Source organism: Schistocerca serialis, chromosome 3 (assembly GCF_023864345.2).
Source record: "Schistocerca serialis cubense isolate TAMUIC-IGC-003099 chromosome 3, iqSchSeri2.2, whole genome shotgun sequence".
Classification (NCBI taxonomy): domain Eukaryota; kingdom Metazoa; phylum Arthropoda; class Insecta; order Orthoptera; family Acrididae; genus Schistocerca; species Schistocerca serialis.
This window is the reverse complement of record NC_064640.1, coordinates 394,386,953-394,408,584: the sequence shown is the minus strand read 5'-3', so window position 1 is coordinate 394,408,584 and position 21,632 is coordinate 394,386,953. Positions and strand designations below refer to the sequence as shown.

General features: G+C 41.5%; 1 protein-coding gene across 1 annotated transcript in view; it reads left to right on the top strand.

Annotated features, from left to right (window-relative positions):
* The window catches only part of LOC126470248 (uncharacterized), a 213,733-nt gene that overhangs the window by 96,847 nt on the left and 95,254 nt on the right, over positions 1–21,632 (top strand). The window contains exon 8 of the mRNA XM_050097959.1: positions 15,381–15,663. Coding sequence (XP_049953916.1) covers positions 15,381–15,663 — 283 coding nt within the window. The remainder of the gene's footprint in view (positions 1–15,380; positions 15,664–21,632) is intronic.

Here is a 21,632-nt window from a genome sequence, read left to right as displayed (position 1 = left end):
TAAATAGTGAAGGAGAATGTATTATTGGTGACTAAAGTCTCTGTTATGTGTATCTGTTGTTAATTAAACTTAAAATTGCTCAAAAGAGGAAAGGCCGCTGGACCTGATGGGTTGCCAGTTTGATTTTACATGGAGTACGCGAAGGAACTTGCCCCCCTTCTTGCAGCGGTGTACCGCAGGTCTCTAAAAGAGCGTAGCGTTCCAAAGGATTGGAAAAGGGCACAGGTCATCCCCGTTTTCAAGAAGGGACGTCAAACAGATGTGCAGAGCTGTAGACCTATATCTCTAACGTCGATCAGTTGTAGAATTTTGGAACACGTATTATGTTAGAGTATAATGACTTTTCTGGAGACTAGAAATCTACTCTGTAGGAATCAGCATGGGTTTCGAAAAAGACGATCGTGTGAAATCCAGCTCGCGCTATTCGTCCACGAGACTGAGGGCCGTAGACACGGGTTCCCATTTAGATGCCGTGTTTGTTGACTTCCGCAAGGCGTTCGATACGGTTCCCCACAGTCATTTAATGAACAAAGTAAGAGCATATGGACTATCAGACCAATTGTGTGATTGGATTGAAGAATTCCTAGATAACACAACGCAGCATGTCATTCTCAATGGAGAGAAGTCTTCTGAAGTAAGAGTGATTTCGTGCTTGCCGCAGAGGAGTGTCGTAGGACCGTTGCTATTCACAATATACATAAATGACCTTGTGGATGACATCGGGAGTTCACTGAGGCTTTTTGCAGATGATGCTGTGGTGTATCGAGAGGTTGTAACAATGGAAAATTGTACTGAAATGCAGGAGGATCTGCGGCGAATTGATGCATGGTGCAGGGAATGGCAATTGAATCTCAATGTAGACAAGTGTAATGTGCTGCGAATACATAGAAAGATAGATACCTTTTCATTTAGCTACAGAATAGCAGGTCAGCAACTGGAAGAAGTTAATTCCATAAATTATCTGGGAGTGGGCATTAGGAGTGATTTAAAATGGAATGATCATATAAAGTTGATCGTCAGTAAAGCAGATGCCAGACTATGAGATTAATTGGAAGAATCCTAAGGAAATGCAATCCAAAAACAAAGGAAGTAGGTTACAGTATGCTTGTTCGCCCACTGCTTGAATACTGCTCAGCAGTGTGGGATCCGTACCAGATAGGGTTGATAGAAGAGATAGAGAAGACCCAACGGAGAGCAGCACACTTCGTTACAGGATCATTTAGTAATTGCGAAAGCGTTACGGAGATGATAGATAAACTCCAGTGGAAGACTCTGCAGGAGAGACGCTCAGTAGCTTGGTACGGGCTTTTGTTAAAGTTTCGAGAACATACCTTCACCGAAGAGTCAAGCAGTATATTGCTCCCTCCTACGTATACCTCACGAAGAGACCATGAGGATAAAATCAGAGAGTTTAGAGCCCGCACAGAAGCATACCGACAATCCTTCTTTCCACGAACAATAAGAGACTGGAATAGAAGGGAGAACCAATAGAGATACTCAGGGTACCCTCCGCCACACACCGTCAGGTGGCTTGCGGAGTATGGATGTAGATGTAGATGTATGAAAAAAAATTATGAACTTGTCCACCAACGCAATGTAAGCTTTTATGAATAGATATGAAGGGCATGCAGAAATTCAACAGGAATGTCATCAGGACCAGGTGATTTATTTTTTTCAATTTAAATTCACCTGCTACCAATGTTGTTTAGAGTATGCTGCAGAAGTTTTGCTGGGAAGCCATTATTCGTCCTCCATACAGTCCTGATCTTACCATTTGTGATATCCATATTTTTGGAGCCCAGGAAAAACATATTCATGGCTGTTTATTTGCTTTGGGTGAAGAGGTGCACTTGGGTACACTCATGGATCTGTAGACATCTGCAAACATTTTTCCACGAAGACAATGACTGTTTTGTGTCTCAGTGGGATAAATGTATTAACAGCTATGGTGATTAATTTGCAATACTTAACAGTCTACTTACTTTCTTTCCATCTGTCTTGTTTTCATTAGACTGATCCTTATAGATTCTGTGCTACAAGTTGGTTCCAGCTCTCCATTCTTGCTTGTCATAGCCAGTCTTAAAGTTGTTGCTTAAGGTCCCTGTATTTGCCCAGTCTGTGGACTCTTTCTTTTCTTGAAAATTTCTGTGCACGTTGTCGTCTATGTCCACTGGAAATGAGCCGCAGAAAATAAACCTTAGATGGTGTCAATCAGCTTTCGTTATTTTGTATTATGTCTTTAACACATTGAATGCATTCCAGTTATACGTTAGAGTTCATTTCTAGAGGGATCAATTGTAAAGATTATGACTTTGTGGCCACTTGGAGTAACTCTTTCAACTTTACAGGTTCAGAACTTACTGACCACATGTTTGTTAACTGCTCTTTTATTTAAATTGGGCTTTGCCCCAGCCCTCACGTCACATGTGGGAGGATTTCCACTTCTGTTTGCCACTTTTTTTTCTTTGGCAAAGTTGCCTAATCTCTTTAAATTGGTCTACATATCCCTCTCTGGTGTTGCTGAACTGGAAATACATTGAGATACAAATTAAATTTCATGTGATTGTTGGAAGCCCCCACACAAATTACTTGTTCATTGCAACATTGTACAATTTTTGTAGTTGAGATGTTCTTATTACGTATGACAGTGTCTGTCGTTGGATTTTGACTACCGGTATGTATGATGACTTTATCTGTGACTGACATTCTAGGGTTTTTTTCCACTTATTGTATATGGGTTGCTGTAAGCATAGAATATTGAATTTCGTTTCCTCAGCTATTTTGCTAGTTTCGTGCCTATTGTCCTGACTTCCCACATAATTTAGCTGGGTTATTTTTAAACACATTTTGTCCATTTGTGGGTGGTATTTGTGACTGTGGCAATGTGGCTACCATTGCCAAAGTGAGATGCTATTTTACCCTGCACTTTAACAAATTGCTTGCACAGCTCCTCAGTAACCCTTTTGCTGCTTAATAATTTTACATCAGCTCTTTTGATGTAGGTTTTATTCTGTTAAAGTCATACAGTGCTGTCTGTCCTGTCCTCTTCCTTTTCCAGTAGTTGGTGTGGCTGCATTGGGATTACACTTTATATGTTCGTTGTATTTATTAGTGCGGCCCGATATCTCATTAGATTGAAGTCGGGTCCTTCTTTCGATGGAGCGTTCCTGTACCTTTTTTTCAGTGTGCAACATATGCTTCCAGATAAGGTAAATGTCACGCAGGTTCCAGTCACTTTTGTCTCAGTTTTGAAAAGCATTCTTCCAACAGCTCTAGTATAACCTTAGTTCTCTCTCTCTCTCCCCCCCCTCCCTCCCCCCCTCCCTCCCTCTCTCCTCCCGCCCCCCCCCCCCACATCTCATTCCTCAATGCAGATTTCTGCTGCCTACACATTAGGACTTATCGTCTCTTCACTCTGTTGTTAGGTATTATTAGTCTTTTACCAATAACTGATGCGTAGAAAAGTCTGCCCAGGAGTATCTCATGCGTAGGACAATCATTTTGAATTGTAGTAGAAAACTACTTCTTCTCAAACATTATATATGTGTTTGGCTTTGTATGCGCTTTCCACAATCTACATGTTATGCTTGTCTTCCCGACGATGAGCACAATTAATTTCAGCCCTGCTGCAGTTCTTTGATGCATGAATATAATCCTGACATTTATTACAGTTGTTCATAGCTACATGAGCCATCAAAATTGTGGCTTTGAAGCTGACTTATACCTTTTTTCTTGTTGAGACTTTTCTTGTCAGGTTCTACCTCTACTATGTGATGAGCTATTTTTCTTTCTTTTTGTCCAGTCTTAAATTTTGGAATAAATATACTGATATCCAAAATTTAAGCAGCAAACTGAAATGTTGCAAGGCTAAATCTATTTTGCCACAAAACAGTATATATAGGTGATAGTAAAGTAGAAACGATGTAAAGAATACAGAACATAAACAACTGCAACAGGCATAGAGGTAGACAATCATGTTCTTTGTTTTATCCAACTTGTCAGATTTACACACACATTCTGACAAGTGGTTAATGTGCTCAGTATGTTGTGTGACCACCTCTGGCAGCAATACAGGCCTGACAACGATGAGGCATACTATAAATGTCATCAGTCTCATGGTGAGGCAATAACACCTGTTCTTCCTGCAGAGCTGCTCGCAAGTCGTGGAGACTGGTTGGTGGAGGATAATGTGATGTAATGCATCTCCCTAGTACATCCCAGACATGCTCTGTGGGATTCAAATTGGGAGAGCGAGCAGGCCACACTGTGCATGCAGTATCTTCAGTTTCCAAGGAAATGATGAACCGCCTGTGCTCTTGGAAGTACAAAGTTTGGACCCAAAGCTCCTCGCAACAATTGCACATGAGGAGGTCCTAAGATCTCATTGCAATACGTGACAGTTAAACCTTGCTGATTCACCCATACAGTTTCTTGAAGAGGTGTTGGTCAACATAATCCCTGCCCACACCAGGGATTCTCCTCGATATTGGTCTGTTCCTCAATGTTTGAGTCCCGAAATCGTGTTCCGCATTCACTCCAGATGCAAATCCATCGGAATTGCTCTGCAGACAACATTGGGACTCATCTGGGCCAAGAACATCGGCCCACTGTTCAACTATCCAAGTGGTATGTTGACGACTCCACGAAGACGTTCTCTTCAGTGAAGACGCGTCAGGTATACATAAAATACAATACATAAAATACAATAAACACCACTCTGCTGAAGCCTTCTGTACACTGTTTGCTGCGATACAACACTTCCATTGGATGCTGCGAGGTCAAATGCCATTTGCTGTACATTACTAAGGCAGTACCATCCTGCCCTTACAGCCAAAATTTGTCCTCTTTCTGATGACACATATTTTGGCCCTGCCCTGTTCTTTGGGATACAGTTTTGTTCTCTATAAACTATCGTCACATCTGAGAAACAACAGAACGATTCACATTAGGCCATCACGCTACATCAGTTTGTGACTGTCCTACTTCCATTCTTTCTATGGCCCTCCATTGCAAAGTCTGGTAGACATCTTCTCTGTGCTATGCTACACCATCTGTGGCTGTGCACATGGCGATTGTTAATGGTTGGACTATCCGGCAAACACTACTCCGTTTGAGAGGTGCCCTGATGCAGCCATTGGCATGGTTGATCATTGGCCAAGAAGCCATCTTCTGTGCAGAACGCAATTGTACGGGCATCTGTTGACAGTTTGTATGATTATATTGTGAATTAAGCACAGGCTGGGGAAATTGAGGTTTGTTGCTTTAATTTTGGACACCAGTGTGGTAAGTCAGAATGATCATTCTAAAGTCTCCTTCTTCAAAGTTTTGCTCTTAATGATCTCTCCATTGATGCACCTACAATTCTGAATGGACATTGTACATAGTAATGGAAATTTGTTTTTTGTGGTAGTTAATAAGTGAATCAAATTTGCTCAAAAGTTTCATCAATGATGATCATGTTCTTTAGGTCAGTGTGTGTGTGTGTATATATATATATATATATATATATATATATATATATATATATATATATATATATATATATATATAAATCTCTCTCTCTCTCTCTCTCTCTCCCTCCCTCCCTCCCTCCTCCCCCCCCCCCCCCTCCGTCATGTTATTTACTATGAGAAAATCCCCCCCCCCGTCATGTTATTTACCATGAGAAAATCCAGGATAGTGGCTCTGTGAAGGCAGGGCCTACCTCCCCCCAAAGCACATCAGCTGCAAAAGCGGGGCTGGATGCCTGTAGCCACACAGTACACACCAAAGAAACCATTGATACTGCTGACCACTGGAGTCTGTCCTGTTGTCAATGACACTGCATCACATTTGTAACACAAGGACATGCTTCTTCCACAGCCAACTGGCTTCATCAAGCAAATATTTCATTTTATCTTTACACACTCACGCTATTTCCCAAGTTCAGTTGATTGTAGTAGAGCAACACACTCTGCAGAGGACTGCTTGCTAATGATTTTTCTTCATATAATATTTCATAATCAAAGGCACTGGACCTTAGAATTATTTGAGTTGCTGATGGGTGTTTGTGTTAATAGTTCCCTGTTACATAGATTTCATTGCTTTTTTTTCATTTGAATCTTATAATGAGATGATTAAGGATAAACGGTAATTTAATTGCATTCGAAGTTGAATTCCATACTAGTGCAGAATGTGAATGTAGTTGGTTTCAGTTTACCTGAGGTTTGTGTAATGTTGGTGAAAAAAATTCCAGCATTTTTTCTTTTGATGATTGAGTTAAGATGGATAGTTCAGTTTTACTTACCTTGAAAACATAGTAATGCAATTCACTTTTCTTTTGGTCACAGGTATGTGCCAGCAATCCTGATTAAGATTGAAATCTCCATGACACAGAACTATAGCATTCTGCTAAAGGAAAGTGGCACAGCTCATTGATGAAATGTGCCATTTTGTGCCATTGCTTCCGCTTTATCAATGGGCTGCACCATTTTGTTTTGGCTTCTCATGTGGCGTACTGTGGTGCAAAGATTCCGATGTTTACCAGAACTGCAGGCATGTACCTTAAAAAGAATTCTGACAATCTTTTCTGGAAAATTGCATCCCCATATTGTGTGGGTGCTTCAGAGCACAGTCACTTTTGTATAACTTGTGTGTAATTGACAAACTGTTTGTGCTACAATGATAATTTTATTGATATTTCCTGACCAGCAAATATAAATAGCATTAATTTTGTTGTTGTAGATTTTCCTGGGAGATATTCATTATTTCAAATAATTTTATTCATAATGGTTGCCAAATGTCAGGTTCTTATAAATGGGATATCTGGATGAAGTCAGTTATAATATGAAGAGAAAAAGATGGGGCATGTCAATGTCTCAAGACCACAAAAGGAAGGTTTCACGTGCATGAACTCTAAAATGATAGACTTACAAGATTGCCAAATGCTGTTTTGTTAGTTGAACATGTCTAAACAAATGTGTCTCCTATGTCTTTAGACATACCCTGCTGAATTTGAGAGTTGCTTGTAAAGAAAGCTGCATAAAAAGGGATAGAATGCCAAAGTTCAGTGGGAGAGTTGGTGACATAAACTGTAAGATTAACAGGTTACAGGTTCTCAAATTTACCTGCAGAAAGTCACAACAGTATCTCCAGATAAGACTCTTCCAGTATTGCCAATAAGAAGGTTAAGAACAACTCTATCTTTATTTATCCTTGGCAGATCACAACATTTTGGAGCTGTAGCTTTAAACCATTAATAGTTCCTTTGGGAGCAGACTTTCTTCAGAGTATACCAATGGGGTAATTAGTGAACAGTGACAACTTGGTACAATGTGTGAACCGGTGTGTAGCAGTTTATCATTTACAACTTGCAGCAACTTAGTTGTCCAGTGACAGTGGAGGCAGCTCTTGGCCAAAACATCTTGTTTAAATTGAGTAACACAAATTAGATAGTTGTGTATTAGCAGATAGTTACTGCAGGCAACAACACAAAGGGGATTGGATGGCAATATTTGTTAATGAATGTCTTAGTTAAAAAGCAATACACTAAAGAAGGAACAACTGAAATGACTGGGATTGTGGTCCACATAAACACTCAAGTGGGTTAGTTAAACATAAAGTTATTGGAATGTACTGCCCACCAGATACTGATGTATCTATCTTGATAGACTTAATAGGTCAATTATGGAAATAGACCCTGGTGATCTTGGTATAGTTGGAGACCTAAATATTGGTACAAACTCCTGTAGTATAACTTACATGAAACTAACGTATATTAAATGCATATAATCTCATAAGTGTAGTGAGCTCTGCCACTAGAGTAACAGTCAAGTTCCAATAATTTTATTTATGAAGATGGTATCTGTTCCCGAAAGAACAGATACCATTGATGACCGTGCAGCTTCTCTAGAATGAAATGATAATTAAATTGAAACTCTTAGCTGCCAACAGGTGTTGTTGATATGCATCAATGGAGACAGCTGAAAATGTAACTTCCTGGCAGATTAAAACTGTGTGCCCGACCGAGACTCGAACTCGGGACCTTTGCCTTTCGCGGGCAAGTGCTCTACCATCTGAGCTACCAAAGCACGACCCACGCCCGGTACTCACAGCTTTACTTCTGCCATTATCTCGTCTCCTACCTTCCAAACTTTACAGAAGCTCTCCTGCGAGGAGAGCTTCTGTAAAGTTTGGAAGGTAGGAGACGAGATAATGGCAGAAGTAAAGCTGTGAGTACCGGGCGTGGGTCGTGCTTTGGTAGCTCAGATGGTAGAGCACTTGCCCGCGAAAGGCAAAGGTCCCGAGTTCGAGTCTCGGTCGGGCACACAGTTTTAAGCTGCCAGGAAGTTTCATATCAGCGCACACTCCGCTGCAGAGTGAAAATCTCATTCTGGAAGCTGAAAATGTGTCTCCTGACCGGGACTCGAACCAGACTTCTCCTGCTCGAGTCCCGGTGGGGGCGCACATTTTCAGCTGTCCCCATTGATGTATATCAACAACACCTGTCGGCAGCCAAGGGTTTTGATTTAATTATTTCAGTCTAGAGAAGCTGCATGGTCATCAATGGTATCAGTTCTTTCGGGAACAGATACCATCTTCATATAGTTAAAGGCTACCCGGCCATTGACCATCTTCCGTGCGAATGCGTGCACTTTGCCCCAACTCTTACAGGACTCGTCAGCTTAGTCTGGTGCGAGTAATGAGTGAATGGGCAAAGATCCGTTAGGAACACTACGAATGTAGGTTGTGGACAGTTGGAAATGTGGGTCTCGAACAGTGTCGAAAACGTTCTGGAAATTTAAAAATATGGAATCAATTTGACATCCCTGTTGGTAGCACTCATTACTTTGAGTATAAAGAGCTAGTTGTGTTTAAGAAGAATGATATTGTCTGAATCCATGCTGACTATGTGTCAATATAAATTCAGTTCTTTGAGGTAATTCGTAATGTTCGAATACAGTGTATGTTCCGAAACCCTAGTGTAAATCAACATTAGTGATATGGACCTATAATTCAGCGGATTACTCCTACTTCCATTTTTGGGTATTGATGTGACTTGAGCAATTCTCTAGTCTTTAGGTATGGATCTTTCTATGAGTGAGCAGTTGTATATAGTTCCTAAATATGAACTATTGTGTCAGCATATTGTGAAAGGAACCTGACTGGTATACAATCTGTACCAGAGGCCTTGCCTTTATTAAGTGATTTAAACTGCTTTGTTACACGGAGGATATCTACTTCTATGTTTCTCATCTCGGCAGTTGTTCTTGATTGGAATTCAGGAATATTTACTTCAGCTTGTCTGGGGAAGGAGTTTTGGAAAACCATGTTTAATAACACGGTTTTAATGGTACTGTCATCAGTGACTTCACCGTTGTTATCGGGCAGTGAAAGAATTGATTGCGTCTCGCCACTGGTGTGCTTTATGTATGACCAGATTCTCGGGGTTTTCTGCTAGATTCCGAGACAGTGTTTCATTGCAGAAGCTATTAAGAGATCTCAAATTGAAGCACGCACTGTATTTCGAACTTCTGCAAAACTTTGCCAATCTTGGGGATTTTGCATTCTTTTAAATTTGGTATGCTTTTTTCATTGCATCTGCAACAGCGATCTGATCTGTTTTGTGTAACATGTGGGATTAGTAGCACCACTTATTAATTTATGTGGTATTTATCTCTCAATGGCCATCAATACTATCTCTTTGAAATCATTCCACATCTTTTCTATGCTTACATGATCAGTTCGGAAAGAGTGAAAACTGTCTCTTAAAAAGACGTTAAGAGCATTTTTATCAGCTTTTTTAAATATCTGTACTTTGTGTTTCTTTTTGATGGTTGTAGGTGTTATGGTATTCGGCATAGCAGCAACTGCTCTGTGGTTGCTGGTCCCTGTATTTGTCACAATACTCCTTATTTGTCCAGGATTATTTGTTGCTAAGAGGTCAAGTATGCTTTTGCAACCATTTGCACTCCGAGTGGGCCATGAACTAATTGTTCAAGATAATTCTCTGAAAAAGCATTCAGTACAATTTAGGATGACATTTTATATCTGCTGCAGGCTTTAAATGTATAATTTTTCCAGCATATCAAGGGTAGATTGAAGTCACTACAGACTATAATTGTATGAGTGGGGTACCTATCTGAAATAAGACTCAAGTTTTCTTTGAAGTGTTCAGCAACTATATCTTCTGAGTTGGGGGAGGGGTGTGTGAGTTGGGGGAGGGGGGGGGGGGGTCGGTAAAACGATCCAATTAATAGTTCAGTCAAGTATAACCTCTGTCCATACTATTTCACAGGAACTATCTACTTCAATTTCACTACAAGGTAAAGTACTTTTGACAGCAATAAATACGCCACCACCAACTGTATGTAATCAATCCTTTCTGAACACTGTTAGATCATTTGAAAAAAAAATTGGCTGAACTTATTTCTGGCTTTAGTCAGCTTTTTGTACCTGTAACTATTTGAACTTCAGTGCTTTCTATTATGGCTTAGTGCTCTGGTTCCATCCCAACTCAGCTACGACAATTTCCAACTACAATACTGATAGTTTCGACAACTACCTTACTGTGTTTTACCTGCACCCTTTTAGACAAACGCTCTTTCTGTGGTTTCTTGACACCCTCTGACCAGACCCTTGCACACAGCCCTTGCTACCCATGCAGCCACTTCCTGTGTGTGGTGGACTCCTGACCTATTAAGCAGAACCTGGAAACCCACCACCTGATGGCGCAAATCAAAGAATCTGCAGCCTACATGGTCACAGAACTGCGTGAGACTCTGATTCAGACCCTCCACTTGGCTCTGCTTCAAAGGACCACAGTCGATTCTGTTGACGATGCTGCAGATGGTGAGCTTTGCCTTTATCTCGCAAGCAAAACTGGCAGTCCTTACCATTTCCACTAGCCGCCCGAAACCAGAGAGAATCTCTACCGATCCAAAGTGACACGCGTCATTGGTACTGAGATGCAGCACCACCTGAAGTTGGCTGCACTCTGTACTCTTCATGGCATCTGGAAATGCCCTTTCCACATCCGGAATGCCCCCCCCCCCCCCCCCCCCCCCCCCCCCCGTCGCCCTGGTATGCACATGGAGTGCACACTGGCTTTCTTCCCCTCCTTGGCCATGTCCCTAAGAGGCCCCATTATGCGCCTATGCGCCTAATGTTGGAGGTCCCAACTACCAGCAAACCCACCCTCTGTGAATGCCCAGACCTTGCGGGCCGAGAAGCTTCCTCTGGAATGGAGTGGACGGCTGCATCCAGCTTAGAGATTTTGTCAGCCACAGATAATGCCCGAAACTTGTTCATGAAATGAACTGGGGTGGCCCTGCGATCGGCCCCTTGGAATGTTTTTCGCTGCCTGCCAGACTTTGGAATGATCTCCCACTCAACCATGGGTGAGGGGTCAACCTCAGTGCAGGCAGTACCCAGGGCAGCCATAAAACTGGACCGATCGGGGGCACACGGGACATGCTCGACGTCCCTCGCATCCCCGCATCTGACCCCATCATACTGATGCGCCTCGGCAGCAGCCTCAAGCTGTGACGGAAGCCAATACAGCCTGGAGCTGGGGTCACTAACTCAGCTCACATGTGTACACAGCAATCACAGTTCCTATCCATTACTGAAGTTGCTTCTGTTTGAAGCTCGTAAAAATATATAACAAACAAATGATGTACTCGGCATATTAGCAGCAGGAACAAGACGTGCTCTCTCACTGACTGACTGACTGACTGACTGACTGACACTGTAGATGCAACCTCCTTATACAGTAATATCCCTCATGCCCATGACCTTGTGACAATTGAACACTACCTTCCCCAATGCCCTGCAGAATCCAAACCAACCAATTCATTCATCGTACATCTAACCAACTACATCCTAACCCGTAACTACTTCACCTTTTAAGGGAAGATATACAAACAGATTTGTGGCACACCCATGGGCACCAACATGGCACCCTGCTATGCCAGTCTCTTCATGGTCCGCCTGTAGAGGAAACATTCCTACCTTCCCAGAATCCCAAACCCCTGATCTGGTTCAGGTTTATTGATGTCATCTTTATACTCTGGACCCAAGACCAGGACACTTTTATCCTTATTCATCCACAATCTCAACACCTTCTCTGTCATCCACTTCACCTGGGCCTCCTCCACCCATTGTGCCACCTTCCTAGATGTTGATCTTCTCCTCTCAGATGGCTCCATCCACACCTCAGTCCACATCAAACCCACCAGTCATCAACAGTATCTTCCGCACGAAAATATTCCTGCCATACAGCCTGCCTACCTGTGGCAGACGCATCTGCATTGATGAGAACTCCTCACCCAGTATGCTGAAAGCCTCAAAAAGGCCTACGCAGGCAGGCAATACACCCCCGCCCCCAGACCTAATACACAAACATATCTTCCATGCCATGTCCTCACAAACATCTGATCCTCACATCCATCACAAGAACCAATCACAAAGAAGTGCCACCCTTGTCACCCAATACCACCAGGGAGTAGAATGACTTAACCTTGTCCTTCGTTAGTGCTTTAATTATCTATCATCATGCCCTGAAATGAAGGACATCCTACCCAACATACTACCATCCCCTCCCAAAGTGATGTTTCGCTGCCCACCCAACCTCCACAACATCCTAGTCCATCCTAATTCCATTCCCACCCCCAATCCCCTGCCACATGGAAAGCACAGATGCAAGATGCACCCTATCCACCCAGCACTTTGTACTCCAGTCGCATCACAGGCTTATCCTACCCCATCAGAGGTCGGGCCACCTGTGAATGCAGCCATGTTACATACCAACTATGCGGCAACCAGCGCACAGTGTTTCACATTGGTATGAAACCAACCAGCTATCAAACAGAATGAATGGCCACCACCAAACTGTTGCCAAAAACAAGGTTGACAACCCAGTGGTACTACATGCAGCAGAGTACAACATGCAAGATTTCAATGGCTGCTTCACAACATGTGCCATCTGGATCCTTCCCACCACCAGCTTTTCTGAGCTGTGTTGATGGGAGCTATCCTTACAGCACAGTCTTCACTTCCGTAATCTTCCTGACCTAAATCTAAGGTAATTTTCTGTCCCCCACCCCCTGTTCAAGTACTCATGCCGAACACTTATCAGCTAGTTGTGCTGTCATCTCATGCCCTATTCTTTGAAATCACGTGCCCAGCCGTCTGCCACCTGCACTCCTAACTAGCCCACAGATGGCTCCTCTCTCTCTCTCTCTCTCTCTCTCTCTCTCTCTCTCTCTCTCTCTCTCTCTCTCTCTCATGTGCCGCTAGGGGCTTTCGCCCCATTTCCTCCTTGCCTTTCGCCTCTCTGCATCCCTCACCCCACCCCACCCTGCACCCCCACCTCACCCCAGTACACTCACCGTAGACCAGGGGTAGGCAACCACAAAGCCTTCACGATCTAGACCGTAGGTGAGAAAAGAGTTGGCAGTGTAAGGAGGCGCGTGTGTGCGTGTGTGTGTGTGTGTGTGTGTGTGTGTGTGTGTGTGTGTGTGTGTGTGTGTGTGTGTGTATTTCAACTTGTTTCTCCTACAAGCTAGAGAAAGGGGTTTCATTCTGAAAGCTAGCAAAGCAAAGCTATGTACGACGCAGCGCTTCTGCATTTCGGCAAGTTGTCTCCTTTATTCCTAAATAGTTTATTATTCTCTACTAGCACTCCCCATTCATGATTTCTCAATGTAGAGAAACAAATAACCAGTGATGAAGCTCTTCAGAGGTGTTTGAGGTTTAGCTTACCCAAAAATTCAAAGAACATATACAATGAGAGTTAGAATAAAACAATGTATTGAAAACAGTGTACATTTGTATTAATACAGTTTAGATCTATTAATTGCGTGACTTGTAAGTTGAACTAAATTTGGTGTAGTAACCACAGGTGACAAAGACTGGGATGCAGGGTCATTCAGCGGTGCTTCTGACTTGCTTAGCATTCTTAATAAAACTCAAGTCCTTTTCCTACTTTGCCTTCAAAAAGAAATATTTTTCTTTCTCTACGCTTTTCAACACAAAATTGCATGTGATAATAATACATGTAACACTGAAATCAAGAATACTATCAGTTTGTTAAAGGATATGAGATCAGAAAGAACTGTGACCTCGTCTATTGAAAGCTGTAACGAGAAATTTCACTGTTAAATAAGTGTTGTTGAGTGTGCCTTCCAGTCTCTTGAGATATTATGAGGTTGTAGATGACATGATAGTGCAAATGGAAATATGTTTTGGAGGTCTCTAGAATATTCAGTTTATAGAGTTGCTTGATGAGAAGCAGTTTGGAAATTGTAAATCAATTTTCCTAACTGTCAAACTGAAGGACCTTGTCACAACTTACCCATTTTTCAACAAAGAACAACTAGAAAACGAGTTGGGGAACATTTATAGTGACAAACAAAAATATTTGCCAACTGCTGACCATTAAATTCATTAATTTGTCGCCTTCTTTCTGCTTTTATGGTCCTTCACTTTACATTAACCCTGAACAGAAAAGATTGTCTTCCCTGTTGTCTATCTCAAATAACATTTCGCTCATATTGACTTGTGTAATTGCAGCATCTTACTTACAAATCTGAGAAAATTGTGAGTATATGGTGTTTTTGTTCATTGTTTTCATCACAACGTTACATTTACAAAAATGTTTATTTGTGGGTTACTAACATAAAAAAAAAATTACATGAATAACTGAATTTCAGTTTCTTAGGTTTTTGAGGTTGTGGTTAATTTTCCTTAAAAATGCGGAGAGTTCTTTTTGTAGGACAACCGCAACTGTTCATGTTCTTTTTCACAAAATGAATAGAATGCAACAGTTGTTGAACTGATATTTTATTGTTTACAGCGGGTTTTAAAATGATAAAAATTCCATCTTCTGGATACAGTGGAACTATGGAAACAATATGTTACAATAAGTTCTAATTCCAAAATTAAAATGTAACAGGAAAATAAGTGGACATTACTCACCTAAAGTGTAGATGAACTAAGGTTTTGTTCCGCCGTATGTCATCTGTTGAATAAAAGCTTAGTGTCCCACCCTATAAAACAGGGAACCTACGAAGTCACCAAAATGAAGAAAAAAATCCAGTAGAAAACCTCTTAACAGAAACACGAAACACCCAGAAATCATAGAGGAAGTGGAACACATTGACATGTGTTTACTTTGTTATAGGGGTATTCTGGAATGGAAGATAGTTTTCTATCATTCTGAAACCGGTTGAAAGAAATAAAATGTTTTTGGTTCAACAATTGTTGCAGTCTTTTCATTTTGTTAAAGATGTAATTTGGGTATTTAATTCAGTAAAATAAGAAATCATTTGCTGCTTGTATGCAGTTTTCATGGAATTCTGAAAGTGATATGTTTGTTTTCTTGCCGATATTTTCTCCAGGTGTTCAGCGACAGTAATGCCTCCCTTGATTCATCAGCTGGACTGAATCCTATTACACATTCAACACCTGTCCTACGAAAAGATTTACTCAGAACATCTGCTCTGTGTAGTGAAGCAAAAATTTCACCTCTCTTGCCAGTAGTTCCTGTGTTAGGCAACTCTGCTGTTACTGTAACCCAGAAACTGAGGCCTGTAAGGGCTCCACCACAGCAAGAACAGAAGAAAGGACCTTTAAAAGCTATTGTACCCGTTGTCAGCATGACAAGAACTACTAAAAAGGGAGGTAAGGTGGCAGTAGTTATCTGTAATTTATAGTGTTGCATCATACTTTATTGGTGCAATTTTGTAGTAGTAGCACATCTACACACATCAAACATAGTTTTGCATCTCCCTGTTCCCAGAACTCCTGAAGATAGACCTTGTCTGTGGATATTGTATCACAGACACAGTCCCTTTGACTGGTCAGAGATGTCACTAAACCCACCCAAAGATGTAAACAGCCATGCATGAGCAGCACCTATTAGACAGAGGGAGTCTGTCAGCTGATCAGTTCGTGATTCCATCAGGAAAGAGGTACACGACTTGTGTTGTCTGTAGTTCAACTATGCCTAGATGGTCAATACCGTGGTTCAATAGCGTCCGCATTGTTACTTTGTGCCAGGAAGGGCTCTCAGCAAGGGAAGTGTCCAGGCATCTCAGAGTGAACCAAAGTGATGTTGTTCTGTCATGGAGGAGGTACAGAGAGACAGGATCTGTCGATGACATGCCTGCTCAGGCCACCCAAGGGCTACTACTGCAGCGGTTAACCACTACCCATGGATTGGGGCTCGGAGGAACCCCGACAGCTATGCCATCACATTGAATAATGCTTTTCGTGCAGCCACGGGACGTCTTGTTAAGACTCAAACTGTGTGCAATAGGCTGCATGATGCACAACTTCACTGCTGATGTCGAAGACGAGGTCCATCTTCGCAACCACGACACCATGCAGCGCAGTACAGATGGGCTCGACAATATGCTGAATGGACCGCTCAAGATTGGCATCATGTTCTCTTGACTGATGAGTGTCTCATATGCCTTCCACCAGACAATCAACAAAGATGTGTTTGGAGGCAACCTCGTCAGGCTAAATGCCTTAGACACACTGTCGAGCGAAGGCAGCAAGGTGGAAGTTCCCTGCTGTTTTGGGGTGGCATTATGTGGGGCTGGTGTATGCCACTGGTGGTCATGGAAGCTGCTGTGACAGCTGTATGATACGTGAATGCCATCCTGCGACCGATAGTGTAACCATATCGGCAGCATCTTGGCGAGGTATTAGTCTTCATGGACGACAATTCGCACCCTCATAGTGCACATCTGGAGAATGACTTCCTTCAGGATAACGACATTGTTCACCTAGAATGACCGGCATGTTCTCCAGACATGAACTCTATCAAACTTGCCTGGGAATGATTGAGAAGGGCTGTTTATGGATGATGTGACCCACCAACCACTCTGAGATATCTACGCCAAATTGCTGTTGAGGAGTGAGACAGTCTGGACCAACAGCGCCTTTATGAACTTGTGGATAATATGCCACAATAAATACAGGCACGCATAAACCCAAGAGGATGTGCTACTGGGTATGAGAGGTACCAGTGTGTGCAGCAATCTGGACCAGCACCTCTGAAGGTCTCGCTGCATGGTGATACAACATGCAATGTGTCGTTTTCATGGGCAATAAAAAAAGGGTGGAAATGATGTTTCTGTTACTCTCAGCACCAATTTTCTGTACAGGTTCCGGAACGCTCGGAACTGAGGTGATGCCAAAACTTTTTTTGATGTGTGTATTTGATATTAACTGTAATGATAAGCATGCTGTTTTTATGGTCATGAATGTGTTAGCTGTGTAAATGTCCACTGACCTACTGCAGTATCCAAGTTATAGCCGTTTAGTGGATCATGAAATCTAGAAAAATCTGAAGTTTCAAAGTATGTAGAGTAATTTTGTTTTGCAAAGTACACAAATAATGTTTGTATTTATAAAGATAATAAATAATAAATACATAATATTTCATACAAATTTCAACTTGCTGCTAAAAAATTTACTTTCACAAATATTTTTGCATATTCCATTGTCTTTGTTGAATACTGCACCGTTCCCCTCCCATTTGAATTTAAAATTAATATTAGCACCAGAATAAAATTAAATATTTTAGGAATTAGTCCATAGCATTTATAAATCTATTGAAAAAAACTATGTTTCAATTGTGACTGTGTATTTCATTCTGTGTTGTAATTTCAGCGCCTACACAATTTTTAGGCATGTGAATGAACTGAAGTTCTTTTTTGAGGGAACTTCAGTGTGCTTGAAAATGGCATAAATGATAAAATTAAAATAAATGGCCATAGACTGAACACATTTTCCAAAGAATGAAAGTAAATGCATAATTTAAGTTAATCAATACGATACCTCTTAGATGCTGTAGCAGTTGAAATACGTATGTCGTCTGGAGACCCTGTGGAGTCTAAGCATGTGGGTTGAGCAAGATCTGCACTATTAGTCTTTCTGGATACATGGTCTCAGTAAAATATTCACAGCTTTAGATGTGATAGGAAGTAAATGTTTCTAGTAGGTGCTAAATTAGGTGTCTTGATTATGGGATCTTGCACTCCATAACTGATAAGTTTGTGTTACGTACAGTCTTAGACAATAAAACTGACCGCCGGCCGACCGCCACAGAGACTAAGTCCGAGTCATTCACTTAAGGTGGCCAATAAAACTGACCGCCCCTGACAACTCTAAGTCCGGCCATATGCACAATCTGGCAACACTGTAAGATGTGGAAGTGTTAGGAGGAAGTGTTGTCTACTTCAGAGACGTTGTCGGACTACGTGAGCCCGTGGTCTAGTGGCAAGCGTCGTGCGTTCTAAGCTTATAGTCACCATGTTCGCGTCCAACTGTAAATTATTTTTTTTTTTTTTTTTTTTTTTTTTTTTTTTTTTTTTTTTTTTTTTTTACCACAGTCGGTCTAAAGTTATGAGTCTGAACATCGAAGATAATTCGCTTAACATTCTACCCACCAGCAATAACAAGTATTCCAGAAACAATTCCGCAGGACAGCTCGTGGCTGCGTCGCAACAGCTTACGCTCGAGCGTTTCCTCGCGCTGAAGCGGCTACCGGCCACCGGCCAGACGCCACCCGCCGCCTGAAATCCGGCGCCGCCCAGGTGAACGCGGCGCGACGCTGTCAGTGTGTGTAACAACTGTCATTTTCGAATTTGAAGTTCTAGTTATCATCTTGCAGTTAAGCATTGGATTTTGCATACTTGAAAATCATGAACTCTACAGTTAAGCATTGTAAAATTGAGTCGCAAGTGGAAATAGGTGTAACATCTGCAACACAACGTTAACTTTTGGTATAACAGAGGGGTGAATGCAGAGGAGGCAGCTAGGAAGATTTGAATTGTGTATGGAGCGAGTGCTTTTGGGAAAAATACGCCAGAAAAAGATATTCTTGTTTCAACAAAGATTGTTCTGGCATGAATGATTTTCCACATTAAGGAAGTCTCGACTACATATATATGTGATAGATTACCATTTTACCATCATGCGACATTTGCATTCAACAGGCGAAGTTCAGAAGTCAGGTGTAGGAGTACTGCATGCTCTAATTCGAAACAACAAAAATCAACGGAGTGACTATTATTGAACGTCATCAGGTCGCTCATTGAGCATTCGTATCTGTACTGTTACTGGTGACGTGTTATGATGCCTTTATCGTTAACTTCCTAAGAAGAAATGAAAGGCTGAGCCCCTCCAAAAGACATAAACTCGAGCAAAGAGTAGTGTGAACATAATATTTTATCGGGAGGACGACGGTTCAATCCCGTCTCCAACCATCCTGATTTAGGTTTTCCGTGGTTTCCCTAAATCGTTTCAGGCAAATGCCGAGATGGTTCCTTCGAAAGGGCACGGCCTCTTTCCTTCCCAATCCTTCCGTAAGCCGGGCTTGCGCTCCGTCTCTAATGGCCTCGTTGTCGACGGGACGTTAAACATTAACGTGTGTTTTGGGCTACGAATTCTGCCCCAAGGGCAGTATGCAACACAGCTGGAAATTGTTGCCATCAACTGAGACACCTTTCGGTCTCAGCGTAAGAAAATTGAGCAACACAACTACATCACATGTGCTACTGCATGATAACGCACTTCTTGATTTGAGAAACAAAACTATCCAGGAGATTGTAATTAAAGTCGTCTCTCAGGCACTTGTCATGATAGAGAAGTCCTCTCTCAAGCACTTGTCCCTCTCGTCATATATTCGTAAAGATTTACCTTTCCCGCTCTTGATCGATCATTTCTAGACGAAAATACTCTTAAAACTACTCTGGTATAATGATATCGTTGGAACCAGTAGGTGTCTACTGGCGTAGAATTTGTAAACAACTTTAGCATTGTCAGATCGTTTTAGATATCGTGAAAGAAAATTCTTTTGCTGATTAATTTCTCTTTGATGATTACTGTTGCGTTTAGTAAACTAATGGAAAATTCAATTAAAATATTCACTGTACTAATACAAATTAAATTCAGCTTACTACAGAAACATCACGACGGCAGACTATCTTAATAAAGCATTAAGTATCTGTAAGACGATTGAGACTATTTTAATACGAATTAGTAGGACATTACCGACTTTTCACTTCGAAAAGATCCGTATTTACTTCATTTCCTGTATCATCCGCAATTATTATGAAAAGTGGCATTTCATTGATATAATTATGTATTCACAACAACAAAAAATGTCGTCATTATGAATTTGGCAGCACCGTAAGGTTTTCACTCTGACACTAAGGGTTACTGAAAGTAGCAAGGCGCGCTGTCTTAAGATTCCCTTATTGCGTTTGTATCTGCCTGCTTGTAGCTCTGCTACAAAAGAATTAAAAATCTGGCTTTCAGCGTGTCTCGAAAGGCGAACGAAAGTAGCTTGCTCCTGGTAGCCAACCATGTTTCTTGGGAACAGGCTACTTCCTAAAGTGTGAAGACATTCTTTTGTGGTTGAATTGTTTGCAAATGTCAGTCAGACGTGTGCCGTTGGTGTAAGCGTTTCGGTGTGTTGAATTTGTACCAATGATTTTTCTACAGGTTTTTTCTGTCCCAAATAGAGAGTTGAAGTCTCCCATTAGTATTTTCACGTCATCTCGGTGAATTTTGCTCATAGTATTTTCGAGTGTGTTCCACAATTTTTCGACATTTTCGGTGCTTTCCTTATTTTCGATGTTGGTGGGGGCATGTGCATTTATGAGTGTATATTTTTTATAGGGGCTCTGAATGAGCATAGTCATTACTCGATTGTTGATGGGTGTGATTTCTTCGACAGAGTTGTTGATAGATCTGTGTTCGAGAAATGCAGTGCCGAAGATTGGTGCGAGTTTCGCTACCTTTTGTTGTATTTTGAAGATGCCGTGGTTTCCGTAATGAAAGTTTTAATTGCCAATTAATCGTGGTTCTTGAAGAGCAAGGATGAGAATTTTTTGGCGGACGATTTCTTTTGTGAGATTATTTAGGTTTCTTGTTTGGATCAATGTATCGATGTTTAGTTTTCGAATGAATGTTTTCTGCTTGTAGGGAAATTTGCCAGAGATCTTCGATATTCTCTGCCGTGCTAACCTGGACTGCCCAGAGTGCGAAAATCCAACTGCCTCCTATCGGTGGCCAAGTTGTGTACCACCTGGGGTAAAGTTAGCTTTGCTTGCATAGTTCATGTTTTCTTGTGTTTCATTGGTTTGGCCTGGGTGATACCAGGACCGGACAGGACCAGAGGGTGTTGAAGCCTTTGGAAGCAAATATTTTCAGCCAAGCTCATTGAGCTAACAGACGGTGACCAGAGTAGCGGTGATTTTCACTCGGATGTGTCTGGATTTTGGGTTCAACGGATTGAGTAGCCGTTCAGGACTGTGTTAGTATTTGGTGCACCACAAGTATTTGATTTCCTCAGTACCACCCATATGGGGGAGGGTTTCCCCTATCGGCCACACGGGATTTTTATTATTATTATTATTATTATTATTATTATTATTATTATTATTATTATTATTATTATTGTCATTATGTCATCAGTAAATCCGATATGGTGTATCTTCCCTCCACTGAAATAGATGTGTATTGTTCGATTCAGTATTTCCATCACATAAATATGGGTTATAATCACGTTACATTGCTGCTAGTAGACATATTTCTCACTTTTTCTTAGACAGTTGCTAGCTGTTACTCCA